This window comes from Pseudophryne corroboree, chromosome 3 (assembly GCF_028390025.1).
Source record: "Pseudophryne corroboree isolate aPseCor3 chromosome 3, aPseCor3.hap2, whole genome shotgun sequence".
In the NCBI taxonomy this organism is placed as follows: Eukaryota; Metazoa; Chordata; class Amphibia; order Anura; family Myobatrachidae; genus Pseudophryne; species Pseudophryne corroboree.
The window spans coordinates 800,383,524-800,400,118 of NC_086446.1; the positions used below are offsets into that span (position 1 = coordinate 800,383,524).

Below are 16,595 nucleotides of genomic sequence, written 5' to 3' on the forward strand. Positions count from 1 at the left end.
TATCCTGTAAGAGTCCTTTCTTTGCTTTTCATGAGGATAGGGCGGAACTCCGTACAAGAGCAGACTTCCTTCCGAAGGTGGTGTCGGGGTTTCATGTAAACCAGCCAATAGTGGTCCCATCTTTCCAGGGTCTCACAGATGAGGACGTGTCCTTGGATGTGGTTCGAGCTTTACGGGTATACGTACAGGTTACGTCATCTTTCAGAAAGTCGGACCATTTGTTTGTTCTTTATGATGGGCCAAAGAAGGGTTGGCCGGCATCTAAGCAGACTTTGTCCAGATGGATTAGACTTGCCATTCGGCAGGTTTACATTTCCTGTGGCAAACAGGTGCCGGTGCAGACGGGTGCTCATACTACCCGATCAGTGGGTGCCTCGTGGGCGGCTGCCAGGGGTGCTTCCACTACTCAGCTTTGCAGAGCGGCGACATGGTCTTCAGCCCACACGTTCGCGAAATTTTACAAGTTTGATACTTTTGCGTCCGGAGAATCTAAGTTCGGACGTTTAGTTTTGCAGGCCACCGACAGCACTCCCTCCCTGGGGGAAAACTTTGGGACGTCCCCTACTGTATAGGACTCCAGTGTCCCCTAGTGGATGAAAGAGAAAAGAGGAGTTTGGTACTTACCGATAAATCCATTTCTCTGAATCCTCTAGGGGACACTGGACGCCCGCCTCGGTGCTGTCAACCTGCTGTGTTCAAAGTTCTTGTTTTAAACAGTTCGTGCAAACAGCGTTAGTTATTCGGTTAAGAGTTCTTGGCCGCTGTTTGATATGTTGTTCGGTTCCTTGCCATGGGCTATAGTGTCATATCCTATTCTCTCAGTCAAATTTTTCAAACTGAGGGATGTGAAGTGGGAGGAGCCGGCTGTGCAGACAATGCTAATTTTAGATTGTGCCACACCTTCGGTTCAAGGCTTCACACCCCTACTGTATAAGACTCCAGTGTCCCCTAGAGGATTCAGAGAAATGGATTTATCGGTAAGTACCAAAATCCTCTTTTTTATTGTTGTATTGATAAAATTTATCTTTACATATATTCTTATTTACTTTATAGCGCGATGTTTTCTAGATTTTTTTCATTTTGTTTATGCTAGAGACCCTAACCAAGTCTCAAAACATACGCTGCTGTTTACCTATATAAGTTGCATTTATACAACAAAATCTTCTTATATATAAAAGGTTTATTAACAGCGCCAGGAGAGTGGGATTGGCATACCACTGGGGATTTTTTTTCTCCTCTCTATATCCTAGTATACCACCTTCAACAAGGGTTGTTTGTCCACTCCACTATACATCGAATTCATTTAATGGCATTGCTGATGAGAAAGGGGCTTGCCGTACTTTGGATGTGGTCCACGCTCGTCGCACCTACGTTCACCATAGCTCTGCCATTCATAAGACAGATGACTTATTTGTCTATGATTCTCACAAGCGAGGTTAGCTGGCTTCTAAATGTACAGTTTCTTGTTGGCTTTGTCCTTTTATTCGCTTACGTTGTGGAAACCAGCAGGTTCCTTTTAAGGGTTATGGCTCATTCCACTTAGTCGGTGGGTGCCTCTTAGGCTGCGTCCCATGTGGCAGCCACGGAACTCTTCCATGCAAACCTTTTACAGAATTCTATTGGTTTGACACAAGATCCTCTATGCTGCTTCAGCACGTTCCCTACCCATGAGGACTGCTTTGGAATGTTTCCGTGGAAATAGGAAAAAACAGGATTTTCCTGTTTTCCATGGGGGATACTGTGTGCCTTCCCAGCACTACACGGTTTTTGTGGTTGTGTAATCCTGTTGTCTGCTGTGATACCTTCTGTTGCATCTGTTGTAAGCCCTGTGTTGTTGGATTGATGGTTTGGGGTTTCTTTTCTTCTTTCTGCCTCCTCTGGGCTTAGTTAAACTTAAATGATTTAGGTGGCTTATAGAGCGGAAGGAGCCCAGTAGAAATAATTGGCCAGGCTCCAATCACCAGCATCTATATCCCAGTGCTCCCCGTGGAATCACAGAAATCAATTTTTCTTTTTAATAGAATCTTAAGTTTATATGTAAACACTCATACCAGATGTACATGACATGTAATGTGTTGCTGTGTAATAATGCCTTAGGATCCTCACCGGCCTTGTGCAAATGACCGTTTGATATGCGGTTCTGCATGTTTTAGTCCAGAAAGTGTTACAGGCGTTTTCCCATTCATTTCAGTGGGGCTTCCAGCATGTGGGCTACATGTAGACATTGTTGCACATCTGATATTCCTGTATCTGGAATTGGGTGATGACGTGTCACGGTGGATATTTGGGTTTTATGTAACTATGGAAAGAATGATGCCTATAATATTCCAGCTCTTTTCCCTACATGATTCGCATGGAATCTAAAGAACGCGCCGTCTGCCGTGGGCGCATAAACCTCACTTGTGAGGACTAAGAAATAGAAGTTATGATAATTTGAACCAATCCTTCAATGTGAAATTTTGTCTCATCAGGAAGGGACGAAACCCCAACGGTCTGAAGTGGTGCGGCCGTACACCAGTAATGTAATCTGTCATTTATAAACTGAATCTCATTCCCTTCCAGGTGGTTGGAGATCTCATGGTGAGAATCCAGCGGATCCCAGACTTCACCCCCAAACTTCTGCTTGTGAGGAAGAGGTTGCTGGGCCTGGAGCCAAATGGGCCGATGTAAGTCCACAGATTCCCTGCCGTTCCCCCTGATCAGTCCTGCTTAGTATGAGCCCATGTGACGCAGTCATTAGTTCTAGCTACAGCGCGCCTGTGACATATGAAAGGTGGAGCCAGATTGACGTAGGATGTTGGTCTTGATCAGGGTTGGGCAATAATTTCAGGTGAGAGGCCACTTAACAAGATGTAGATAACTGTCATTTGCTGCACACAAAATATGCCACCCATATTCTCCTTGTCTTCGCACCCCTCCAAATGCCCCTTTTATGCCATCAGACTACTCCACATGCCCCTTATGTGCCATTAGACCCCCTCCTCCACATAAACCTTGTATACTATAAGACCCCTCCACTTGCTCCCTCCCTTTATGCCATCAGACTCCTCCACATGCCCCTTTAATGCTATCACACCCCTCCACATGCCCCTTATGTGCCATCAGACCCCTCCTCCACATAACCCCTTTATACCATCAGACACCTCCACATGCCCCCTTTATGCCATCAAGCCTCTCAACATGCCTCTTATGTCATCACACCCCTCTACATGCCCCTTATGTGCCATTAGACCCCCTCCTCCACAAGCCCCTGTATACCATCAGACCCCTCCACATGCCCCTGTATACCATCAGACCCCTCCACATGCCCCTGTATACCATTAGACCCCTCCACATGCCCCCTTCATGCAATCATGTCCCTTTAATGCCATCACACCCATCCACATGTCCCTTATGTGCCATTACACCCTTCCTCCACAAACCCGCTTTTTCTGGAGGGATCTGAAGAGATGTCTCAGTGTGGGGGGCGATGGGATGGGAGGCGGGAGTTATATTGCGTTGTGGTCTGATGGGTTCCTCTAGTTTCCTGTACATACTGCTGCAGTTTACCTGCTATAAAATGGGTTTCACAGAAAAAGTGTTTATCCAAAGATATATGGGCTGTGTTAGCTGTGTCCATAGTAATTGTGTTTGTGTATACAGTCTCACTGACACCCTCCAATGTCTCTTCTCTCCCCAGCGTGGACCACATGACCTTGTTAGAGGGGGTAATTGTACTAGAAGAATTCTGCAAAGAACTGGCTGCCATTGCATTCGTCAAATATCACAGTTCAAGCACCCCCTGATGCCGTCAGTGGCGCAGCCCCAACACACCTGCGAGACCAAATTTTATCTTCTAATTATGTTTTATTTTGTGCGAGGACTTTATGTTGGAAAGAAGGGAACCGTGACACCCGCTGCCACGATCTCCGGCTCGCGGTTGCGGATCTTGCCCTCCGGGACATGTGGAATAATGTCACTTTACTGCATATTGGAGATACGTTATCGATGGTTTATTTTCCTCCGTTACATTGAGTGTTCTACAGAACTTTTTAAATACTGGGATTTTGGCTCCGTGTATTTGGATTCATCATGTATTAATTTTAACTTTATTTCTGCTTTTAACACAAAGTCGCCACAACACAGAGATGACCGGTGATGCTGCCATCAATTGAGACGAGTCGGTGTCAGAAGTTTACATTAACATTGTGTTATGTCTTACACCGCAAAGTGATGGAGACGGAATCAGAAGTGGCGAGATGGTCATTTTATCACTGCGCGACTGAGCGCACAAACTGAGGGGGTTTACTTTCATTTCTGATTGGACAAAACTACGGCGGCGTTTTTGTATTGAAACAAAGACGACGACACAACGCATTTTTGGGGAGGGCTCTTTCGGTCTGTTAGTATTCCTGTTTTTTTCTTTTTTATGTACGTTCTGGGGAAACTGTTCTTCATTTCAAACCAGGCTGCAACTCTGCTGTCTCTTCATTGGTTGGACCGAGCGGTGACGGACAGCGTGGACGGTCTCCATGTTTATGCATCACGCAGCCATCCGCTAATTTGCTTCATGTGTTTCGTGTTGTGACGCCAGATGTCACCGCTTGATAACGTGCTGCTACAATCTGCTCAACCACCCACATTTTTTAAGTTGCTTTTTAACTTTTTTCTTTTTTTCTACATTTTAATATAAATATTGTCGGTGCCAATAATGGCATTTGTGATATGAGCTTGTAAAAAATAATAATATATTTCAGGACTGGATGTCATTATATGTCTTACGTTCTCAGTATATCTGCTTTGTGTATATATGTAGTGTATAAATTGTACTATACATACATATAAAGTCTTCCCAGGAAGGAAATCGCTCTCTTCTACAGTGTGTGATTCCCGTGGCGTTCCGCGCTCTCCCGTTACCGCCGTGTAGAGGGACACACGTGCGCTGAGGACTTTCTTACTGGGGAGAGGATTATGAATGTTGGTAGTTTGGCACATTTACACCTTATTCTTTGTTTCACTAGGAAAGATGCCTTAAGTACGTTTAGAGTGCGCCAGGCGCCCATTGTGAGAATACCTCCTGTCCATCCACTAGGGAGGCGGGTCATACTGTATCTCAGTGACATCACTTGGTGTCTGTGTCACATGATGCTCGCGGGCAGTAAGGGAGATACCGCGGCTCTCACTGCAGACCCCACGCACCAGAGGGAGATTACATCATTTTATTTAACTACACAGCAGAACTTGGGACAAATTGGCAAGGACTTTATGTAAGAAGGGAACAGTGACACAGTCTGATGTCACTAACCCTTGTGTCGTTAATGTCAGGGGTTTCCTCTAGATCATATATCAGCATCCTGTGCTGTGGAACCACAAGTACCATGACAGACGGGGACTTGCGGTTTCAAAACAGCTGGAGAACTGGTTGCCAAACCTTGTTCTAGATGGCAGTGTTTGTTTCTACTTAAATTTGTTTTAATATATTATTTAAGGGGTCTAGTTTGTAACTTGCTCTAGCTTTAATTGTTGGTTAGATACGCTCTCTAGGAGATTGTATGTAGGACATTGGTTCTCAACTCCGACCGTCAAGTACCCCCAGCAGGCCATGTTTGTAGGATTTCTGTCTACCGTAGCAGGTGGGATAATTACTAACCCAGCAAAACAAATGAACTGTATGATCCCAGAAATCCACAAAACATGACCTGTTGGGAGTACGTGAAGACTGGTGAGAACCCCTGCTGTAGGAGGTACCCCACGTACAGGATCCAGGTGTACAATGTCCTCTGCTAGAGATTCCAAACCAAAGCTGGAGGCCGGGTGTGTAGATGGAGGCATTACACAATACCCCTGAAGAAGAGCCTGAGCGGAGAGGCACCAGTTACAGTTCCACATCGCAGACTGCTAAATAAACTTGAAAGTTTGGGATTGGATATTAGGATTATTGAATGGATAAGATCTTGGTTGAAGGATAAAAAACAGAGAATTGTGGTAAATGGAGTGCATTCACAGGAGGGAAATGTTACCAGTGGAGTACCCCAGGGATTTGTACTTGGACCAGTGCTTTTTGATATCTTTATTGGTGACATTGCAAATGGCATTAAAGGGAAGGTATGCAACAGGGTAGACACACCAGGTGGGGCAAAACAAATGATTGAGGATCTAGGTAGACTAGAGGAATGGTCAAGAGTCTGGCAATTACAGTTTAATGCCAAAAAATGCAAAATCATGCACTTGGGTCTCAAAAATCCTAAAGCTAAATACAGTATTAATGGCACTATACTGGAAACTACTGGGGAGGAAAGGGATCTAGGAGTCACTATCTCAGGTGACATAAAGACAGGTAAGCAATGTAACACAGCAATGAGGAAGGCTAGTCAGATGCTTGGCTGCATTGGGAGAGGAATCAGCAGCAGAAAGAAAGAAGTAATAATGCCACTGTATAGGTCATTGGTACGGCCTCATCTAGAATACTGTATTCAGTTCTGGAGGCCATATCCTCAAAAGGATATTAATACATTAGAAACTGTACAAAGGAGGGCAACTAAAATGGTGCATGGCCTACATCACAAAACATACCCAGAAAGACTAAGAAATCTCAATATGTATAGTTTGGAGCAGAGAAGGGAAAGGGGGGACATGATAGAAACTTTCAAATATATCAGGGGTTTTAACAAAGTCCAGGAGGGAAACATTCTCCAAATGAAGAGAAGCAATAGGACACGAGGACATGCACTGAGACTGGAGGGGGGAGGTTCAGGGGAAATTTGCGGAAAAATTATTTCACAGAAAGGGTAGTGGATAAGTGGAATAGCCTCCCATCAGAGGTGGTAGAGGCTAAGACAGTAGAGCAATTTAAACATGCATGGGATAGACATAAGGATATCCTTACAAAGAAATAAGGATCAAATAAGGTTAGAGATAAAAATAAAATAAAAAAAAATAAAAAGGGGCAGACTAGATGGGCCAAGTGGTTCTTATCTGACGACAAATTCTATGTTTCTAAGTTAGATACACCATATAAAGTGTATCTAACCAACAATTAAAGCTAGGGTAACGGTTCCACTTACAAATAACCCAGAAAGGTGGATTATATGTTTGAGGAAGGTGGGGGATTCTGACTTAATATTTCTTGGGATAGTCACCCTCGCATGTATAGTTTCTGGAAAAAAACCTAAAACTCCTGACGGGGCATTTTTGTCCCATATAGCAATTCTACATCATTAGTGGTTGTTAGGTTTGTAGATTATTTATACAAAGAACATGATTGATGAGCTGTATGTCATCTTCTTACCCAAGTTTGCCCTTTCTTTGCTGATTTTACGTATTTTTCTACATTTTTGGGGCCTACATAGTCTCTAGTACAATCGCTGCGTCTGCGATTCAAGGCGAAATTTTAAAGAAACAGATAATCGACACCTTTTAGAGCGCCTCAGTCGCGCATGGCTATTGCTCCATGTGGCGTATAGACCGTGGGTGTTTGAGGACATATCTCTGTATGGTCTTTCACATTAATACTTAATATAATATTCACTGTAGTATCTACAGAGTGCCTCATTAATGTGCCCTGACTGACTGGTGTGTGGGGACACGCAGTGTAAAGGAACGAACGTCTATAACAGGCAGGGAAGGGTTATACGTGACGCAGATGGTCAGTCATGTGACCGGAGAGAGGTATGAATCTTTAGAGAGAGATAAAGTGGAGCGAGCTATAAACCAGCCTCTGACTGTCCCGTTACCGTGTTAGACTAATGACAGCTAGAAGCAGTTTGGATTGATACAGCTCCCCCTCAGTGTCTAGATTATACTCCCAGCGGTGGTTGAGCGCAGTGAAATACCTGGTCGTGACTGAGCGCCCGCCATGTGCATGACATATACAGGTGCGCAGTATATACATGTAGCGGTTTCTGGTGCTGCCAGGACATTATTCTATTCTCTGCTGTCAGTCTCTGGTCACTTCACCCATTGCACTTCCTGTCCAATAAAATGCCGTCATCACCTGACCACGCTCGTGTCTTGTATGTAATATGTCATCCTGCTGAGCCTACAAGAGAACACTGTGGTGTATATAACAGTGGCATTATATATGATATAGGGGCCCCAGGGATGAGATTAGTTACAGCTGTGTATATAGCTCTCAGTGACATTATATATGATATAGGGGCCCCAGGGATGAGATCAGTTACAGCTGTGTATATAACTCTCAGTGACATTATATATGATATAGGGGCCCCAGGGATGAGACCAGTTACAGCTGTGTATATAACTCTCAGTGACATTATATATGATATAGGGGCCCCAGGGATGAGACCAGTTACAGCTGTGTATATAACTCTCAGTGGCATTATATATGATATAGGGGCCCCAGGGATGAGATTAGTTACAGCTGTGTATATAGCTCTCAGTGACATTATATATGATATAGGGGCCCCAGGGATGAGATCAGTTACAGCTGTGTATATAACTCTCAGTGACATTATATATGATATAGGGGCCCCAGGGATGAGACCAGTTACAGCTGTGTATATAACTCTCAGTGACATTATATATGATATAGGGGCCCCAGGGATGAGACCAGTTACAGCTGTGTATATAACTCTCAGTGACATTATATATGATATAGGGGCCCCAGGGATGAGACCAGTTACAGCTGTGTATATAGCTCTCGGTGACATTATATATGATATAGGGGCCCCAGGGATGAGACCAGTTACAGCTGTGTATATAGCTCTCAGTGACATATATGATATAGGGGCCCAGGGATGAGATCAGTTACAGCCATGTATATAGCTCTCAGTGACATATATGATATAGGGGCCCAGGGATGAGATCAGTTACAGCCATGTATATAGCTCTCAGTGACATTATATATGATATAGGGGCCCAAGGATGAGATCAGTTACAGCTGTGCATATAGCTCTCAGTGACATATATGATATAGGGGCCCCAGGGATGAGATCTGTTACAGCTGTGTATATAGCTCTCAGTGACATTATATATGATATAGGGGCCCCAGGGATGAGACCAGTTACAGCTGTGTATATAGCCCTCAGTGACATACATGATATAGGGGCCCCAGGGATGAGACCAGTTATAGCTGTGTATACAACTCTCAGTGACATTATATATGATATAGGGGCCCCAGGGATGAGACCAGTTACAGCTGTGTATATAACTCTCAGTGACATTCTATATGATATAGGGGCCCCAGGGATGAGACCAGTTACAGCTGTGTATATAACTCTCAGTGACATTCTATATGATATAGGGGCCCCAGGGATGAGACCAGTTACAGCTGTGTATATAACTCTCAGTGACATTCTATATGATATAGGGGCCCCAGGGATGAGACCAGTTACAGCTGTGTATATAACTCTCAGTGACATTATATATGATATAGGGGCCCCAGGGATGAGATTAGTTACAGCTGTGTATATAGCTCTCAGTGACATTATATATGATATAGGGGCCCCAGGGATGAGATCTGTTACAGCTGTGTATATAACTCTCAGTGACATTATACATGATATAGGGGCCCCAGGGATGAGACCAGTTACAGCTGTGTATATAGCTCTGTGACATTATATATGATTTCTCCTTCATCCACTAGGGGCCACTGGAGCGTAGTTACAATGGGGAAATAGTAGGCAGTAATTGGGAGCTGGCACTTTAAAACTCTAACACTGTGGCTAGCTCCTCCCCTACTATCTCCCCTCCAAGCCAGTCTTAGTTTAGTGCCCAAGGGAGCTGGTTCACTTGGGTTTAGCTGAAGAATTTTTTTCTTTATTATTTTATTTTTCTTTCACACACACACAGACTGGCAGCTCTGCCACTGCCAGTCTGCACCGCGGGAGCTGCCGGCGGGGTCCCATCGCAGCTGCGTGCGGCTCGGGATGGGCCCCGGCTGAGGGAGACACTGAGCTCTCCTGAGCTGGCCGGACACCGCTGCGTGCGGCGCGTGTCGGGCCACTCCATCCAGAAGAAGATTACGGCAGCGGTGAGTATCAGCGGCCGGACACCGCTGCGTGCGGCGTGTGTCGGGGCCACCCTCCACCACTGAGAAGGTGAGTGTGTGCATTCCCCCCTCTTCCCCCCCGAGTGTTGGGATGACGGCAGGGACGTGCAGTCAGGGGAGGCAGTGCCTCCCCTGTCATTAATGAGTAAAATAATACAAAGAAGATACTTATGACACATAAGTATCTTCTTTATTATTTTACCTATCATTATATCTGTTAAAATCAGTTTGGGAGGCACCGATCGTGGTGCCTCCCGTAGTGATTGGGAAAGGTATGGGGAGCGGGGGGCGGGCGCAGGAGGGGCCAAGCAATGGGCTGGAAAAGCCCATTGAAATAACATGGGAAAGCGGCACCATTAGTGGGGCCGCTTTCCTACAGGGACGTGCTCTCAACCTATGAAAGCACGTCCCTGTGAGTGAAGCCACAGTGATTGGCCAGCGGATCCGTCACTGGATCCGCTGTCAATCACTGTGTGGGCGTCGGTACCAGCGGAGGTGCGGGCGGCGGAGGTGCGGGATGCGGCGGGCCGGGCGGCGGAGGTGCTGGCGGCGGAGAGGCGGGCGGCGGCGGCGGGACGCGGCTTTCAGGCTCCTTGTGCAGAGTTTGGCAGCGGAAGCGGTACCCATTTCAAAAATGGCGCCTCAGCGTCATTTTTGAAATTCAAGATGGTCGCCGCGAGCCAATCATGGCTCGCCGCGTCATCGCCCCGCCCCCTCCCGCTGACTTATATAAGTTAGCGCGAGGCAGCGGCTGTCAGTCCGATGGCGGAGGAGGAGCGGAGAAGAGCTCCTACAGACTGAAGACGCCGTGGAAGTCCTGGATGGGCGGCGGCTATGCAAAAGAGCTTAGCAGCCGCCGCCCACCAGGTGAAGATGCTGGAAGTCCTGGGAAGGCGGCGGCCATGCAAAAGAGCTTAAAGGCCGCCGCCTCCCAGGTGAAGACGTCGTGGAAGTCCTGGATGGGCGGCGGCTATGCAAAAGAGCTTAGCAGCCGCCGCCCACCAGGTGAAGATGCCGGAGGAAGACCCCAGAAGCCCTGGGGAGGTGGCGCCCCCCCAGGTGAAGACGCCGGAAGCCCTGGGAAGGCGGCGGCCATGCAAAAGAGCTTAAAGGCCGCCGCCCCCAGGTGAAGACCCAGTTTAATAAAGGATTTTTTAAAGAATGTGTCGTGTTTTTTTTTAAATATTTTCTTTACAGGTGGACTACAGGTGCCAGCGGGCCCTTTATGTCCGGGCATGCTGGCACTTGTGGTTCTCCAAGTGCCAGCATGCTGGGGCAGGCTTGCTGGGACCTGTAGGCCACCTGTAAAGAACAATATTACTATTCTTTGCAGGTGGACTACAGGTGCCAGCGGGCCCTTTATGTTCGGGCATGCTGGCACTTGTGGTTCTCCAAGTGCCAGCATGCTGGGGCAGGCTTGCTGTGATCTGTAGGCCATCTGTAAAGAACAGTATTAGCATACAATGAACCCCGCACCCACCGCCACCAGGGGTGCGGGGCATAGCACTGGGCTATCAGCCCAGTGCTGGTTGTTGCTCGGGAGGGGGGACCCCATTTTGATTTTTTGGGGGCCCCACTTACCGAGGAATTCCAGCCCTGGGCTGACTGGTTTGGGGGGTGTTTAATGGCATGGCAGGGGGACCCCACACTGAGTGTCTCCCCTGCTATTGCATTATCCCCCCTGGCTGGTTCTGCCTGGTGCTGGTTTTAGTGGTGTGGGGGGGACTGCACTTTTTTTTTCCCGGTGGGGGGGGGGGGGGGGGGGGGGTTTAGCTGTCACTGGATGACGGGGTGGCAGGGGCATTTGAATAGAATTAATTTTATTAACTTAAATGTAGATCCTCTGTGGCTCAGCACACTAACAACCAGTGCCACTAAGCACAGCACCTAAGGATGACTGACAGTGACAGAGACGCACCCCTCCCACCAGCCCCCCCCCCCCCCCCCCCCCCCCCCGTCGGATTTTTATTTTATTATTTATTTATTAATTTTTTTAAAAGGAGGAAGCGCGCCCGCCCGCCCGCCGCCCCCCTCCCTGCTCGCATCCCCGCCAGCGCGGCTCACAGAGCCGCTACGGGGATCCGGCATAAGGGCGCCTAGCATCTTTGAATTTGGCGCCGTCGAGGAGGGGGGCGGGGCTTAGTCCCGCTCTGCGCGCCCGGGGGACCATTTCCCTTCAGCAGCAGCGCGGGACGGAGGCCACGCCGAGCACAGTGAGAAGTTACAGTGGGGAAAAGGGGCACTCGGGGGCACTGCAGGCACAATATTCGACTTGTTTCAGCCTGTCATTGCACAGAGTATCGTGCAGGACAGATCGGGCTGCTGTGGCTGCGTTTTTTCCCTGCTTCCCCCCCCCCTCCCTCCCATTCTGCCTATTGCTGTTTTACCTGTGGGGGAAGGGTCTCAAGTTTAGGTGCTGCCATGGCCAGCAAAGGCTCCAAGGCAACACAAAAGCAGGGTCAGGTTTTAGGTGAGGAGGCTCAGCCATCGGCTCAGCCCTCCTCAGAACCCCAGAGCGCCCCGACATGGACGACACAACTCACAGAGGTGATGTCCCTGCTGACTGGGGAACTTAAAGCCTCTCGGGAAGATAGGGAGGCGGCCCGGTTCCGACAGCTTGTCCCGGTACCGGCGCCAGAACCTGCATGGGCAGTCTCATTAGCAAAGTCCGTAGAAGGGCTTTCTAGGGCTGTGATCCCTTCCCAAGCCCCGTCCTTTAGCCCCCCTCAACAGGCAGCAAAAAAGAGATTGCTAGCCTCTGTGTTACAGGACTTTGATGATGATATGCCTCAATTAGATGAGGCGTGGTTAGATGTACAGGATAGACAGGATGTGGATATCCAGGATACTGAGGACGATCAGGTATATGGGGACTCTGAACCAGTAGCTCAGGTTATACAGGCTCTTATTACTGCTATTCGCTCAGTGTTACAGGTGGAGGAGACGGAAGACACCTTACGCCCTTCAAGGTTTGGCACCGACCAATACCTGCTGGTGACCTTTCCAGTTTCGGAGGAGCTGGATGCGCTCATAACGACAGCCTGGAAGCATCCAGATGCAAAATTTCAGGTATCATGAAAACTGTTGTCTTCCTATCCTTTTCCCGCAGATAGCAGAACGCGTTATGAGACCTCTCCGATTGTGGATCCTTCGGTGTCTCATCTGTCCAAAAAGACGGTCCTGCCTGTTCTGGGGGCAACTTCACTTAAGGAGGCGTCAGATAGGAAGTTGGAATCTACCTTAAAGAATATTTACTCTGCGGCAGGGGTATTACATCGCCCGGCGCAGGTAGGTTGTTGGGTCAACAAGGCGATCGAAGCTTGGGCGGAACATTTGTCCTCTGGAATTCGTGACGAATTACCGGCGGATCAATTGATAGAGTTGGCGGAACGCATCCGTGAATCAGCCCTTTATCTTTGCGAAGCGTCCAAGGACATAGGTGTTCTCAAAGCTAGAATTTCCGCTTTAGCAATTGCGGCCCGCAGAGCTCTATGGCTCCGGCATTGGCATGCGGATACGGAATCCAAAAGGGCGGCAGAGGCGTTGCCCTTTACGGGTGAGTTTCTGTTTGGTAAGGATCTGGATGCCTGGATCTCTACGGCCACCGGGGGTAGGTCGGCTTATCTTCTTTCTGCTGCCCCAGCCGCTCGCAGGCCATATACGGGTCCCTCTTTTCGATCCTTTCGTGCCCCTTCCAGGTTTCGAGGACAGGCCAGGGGTGGAGCTTCTACCTTCCGTGGCCATAGAGGTAGAGGCGGCGGCAGGGGTAGAGGTTCCGCAGCCTCAGCCCAGTCAGACGTTAATCCTCTACCACTGCCACCGCATGACGGGCCTCCCTCCCACCTGGGAGATCACAGGGTGGGAGCTCGTCTGTGGGATTTCAAGGAGGTCTGGATACAGTCCTGCCCAGATGCTTGGGTCCGGGATCTAATCACTTGCGGTTACAAGCTCGTTTTTCAGAAGCAACCGCCCCAGCGGTTCTTTACCACGGGTTTGCCAGTTTCCGACAACCAGGGAGTTGCCTTACAAGCCGCGGTCCAGAAGCTTCAAGGGTAGTGATCCCTGTTCCCTCGCATCATCTGAAACAGGGCTATTACTCAAGCCTGTTTCTAGTACCGAAGCCGGACGGCTCGGTCAGACCAATCCTGAACTTGAAAGATCTCAATCCGTATTTGAAGGTATTCAAGTTCAAGATGGAGTCCCTCCAGTCTGATATTGCGGGGTTGGAAAAAGATGAGTTTCTGGCATCCTTAGACATCAAGGATGCATACTTACATGTTCCCATTTGGCCTCCTCGTCAGGCTTTTCTCCGGTTCGCAATACAGGACGCTCATTTACAGTTCCAGGCCCTTCCTTTCGGTCTTTCTTCTGCTCCCAGAGTGTTCACAAAGGTCATGGCGGTCATGATGGCCCTACTTCGGAAGCAGGGTGTGACAATTGTTCCCTATCTGGACGATCTGCTAATAAAAGCAAGCTCAGCAGAACGGTTACTTCAGAATATCCGGATGACACAGGACCTTCTGATTCGACACGGGTGGATCCTGAATTTCCAGAAGTCTCACTTATGCCCCTCACAACGGCTGTTGTTTCTGGGAATGATTCTCGACACAGTCCATCAGAGGGTTTTCCTTCCGCAGGACAAGATACTGTCTCTGCAGACACTGGTAAGATTAGTTCTTCAACACCGTCGGGTGTCAGTGTATCTGTGCATTCGCCTTCTAGGAAAGATGGTAGCAGCGTTCGAAGCTCTTCCGTACGGTCGCTTCCACTCTCGACCGTTTCAGCTGTGTCTTCTAAATCAGTGGTCAGGATCTCATCTGTTCCTTCATCAGCGGGTGACGCTATCTCCAAAGGCACGGTCGTCGCTGCTCTGGTGGCTCCAGTCGACCCATCTGTTGGAAGGAAGACGGTTCGGTATATGGGATTAGACTCTCCTCACCACGGATGCCAGTCTGCGAGGCTGGGGGGCAGTGACCCTGGAACATCGGTTTCAGGGGCGCTGGTCAATCCACGAATCCGCTCTCCCCATAAACATTCTCGAACTAAGGGCGGTGTACAACGCCCTGCTTCAGGCACATCACCTACTGCGCGGTCGAGCGGTCAGAGTTCAGTCCGACAACGCCACGATGGTAGCGTACATCAACCGTCAGGGCGGCACTCGCAGCCGTGCGGCGATGAGGGAGGTCACCAACATCCTTCTCTGGGCGGAGAAGTATGCTCTGTCCTTCTCGGCGATATTCATTCCGGGAGTGGACAATTGGGAAGCCGACTATCTAAGCCGACAGGACATGCACCCGGTAGAGTGGTCGCTACATCCCCAGGTGTTTTGGCAACTGGTACGTCGGTGGGGAAAACCACAGATCGACCTCATGGCGTCCCGCCGGAACCATCAGTTGCCTCTTTATTACTCTCGGACAAGGGACCCGGCGGCGGCGGTTGTGGATGCCCTCACGGCGCCTTGGAATTTCCGGTTCGTTTACCTCTTTCCTCCTTTCCCGCTGTTGCCGAAGGTTCTGCAACGCATCAAGAGGGAAGACGCTCTGGTCCTCCTGGTGGCTCCGGATTGGCCACGCAGGGTTTAGTACTCCACCCTGCATCTGTTGTCGGTGGCCGAGCCTTGGCCCCTGCCACTACGAGACGACCTTCTACAACAGGGTCCTTTTCTTTATCCAGACTTACGCAGGCTACGTTTGACGGCGTGGCTGTTGAGAAAACCATCTTGACAAGGAAGGTGATTCCTCGTACAGTTATACCTACTATGCTTCGGGCTAGGATGTCCGTTACATCGTCTCACTACTACCGCATTTGGAAGGCTTATGTAGCATGGTGTGAACGTCGATAATTTTCTCCTTCCGTGTATAGCTTAGCCCGTCGTCTCCGTTTTTTGCAGGCGGGTTTTTCATTAGGCCTAAGACTGGGTTCGCTAAAGGTGCAGGTCTCTGCTCTTTCGGTTTTCTTCCAGAAAAAGTTAGCCTTGCTGCCTGAGGTTCAGACCTTCTTTCAAGGGGTTCTTCGAATACAGCCTCCCTTCCGTCCTCCGACAGCGCCATGGGACCTCAGTCTGGTCCTGTCTTTTCTGCAGTCTTCATTGTTTGAGCCCCTGGAATCAGTAGAGATAAAATATCTCACCTGGAAGGTGGTTCTTCTCCTGGCGCTGGCTTCAGCTAGACGGGTGTCGGAACTTGGGGCTCTCTCTTGTAGGTCTCCTTACCTGGTGTTTCATGCGGATAGGGCCGAGCTTCGTACTCGTATGTCCTTTCTACCTAAGGTGGTGTCTGATTTTCACATTAATCAGCCGCTGGTGGTCCCGGCCCTCTCGGGGGACTCTCCGGATGCGAGATCATTGGACGTTGTAAGGGCGCTCAAGATCTATGTGGATAGGACTTCAGCTATTCGGAAGTCAGATTCCTTATTTGTTCTCTATGATGCTGCTCGCCGTGGTTGGCCGGCCTCTAAGCAAACCTTGTCTCGATGGATTCGACTGACCATCAGACAAGCTTATTTTGCAGCTTCTCGGGAACCTCCATCTTCCATTTCAGCACACTCCACGCGCTCTGTGGGACCTTCGTGGGCGGCTGCCCGGGGGGTCTCTATAACTACTTTATGT

General features: G+C 48.9%; 1 protein-coding gene across 1 annotated transcript in view; it reads left to right on the plus strand.

Annotated features, from left to right (window-relative positions):
* The window catches only part of FHIP2A (FHF complex subunit HOOK interacting protein 2A), an 86,978-nt gene extending 79,001 nt beyond the window's left edge, over positions 1 to 7,977 (plus strand). The window contains exons 16-17 of the mRNA XM_063962684.1: positions 2,563 to 2,666; positions 3,680 to 7,977. Of these exons, the coding sequence (XP_063818754.1) occupies positions 2,563 to 2,666; positions 3,680 to 3,785 (210 nt within the window). The 3' untranslated portion in view covers positions 3,786 to 7,977. The remainder of the gene's footprint in view (positions 1 to 2,562; positions 2,667 to 3,679) is intronic.
* The last annotated feature ends 8,618 nt before the right edge of the window (positions 7,978 to 16,595 follow it).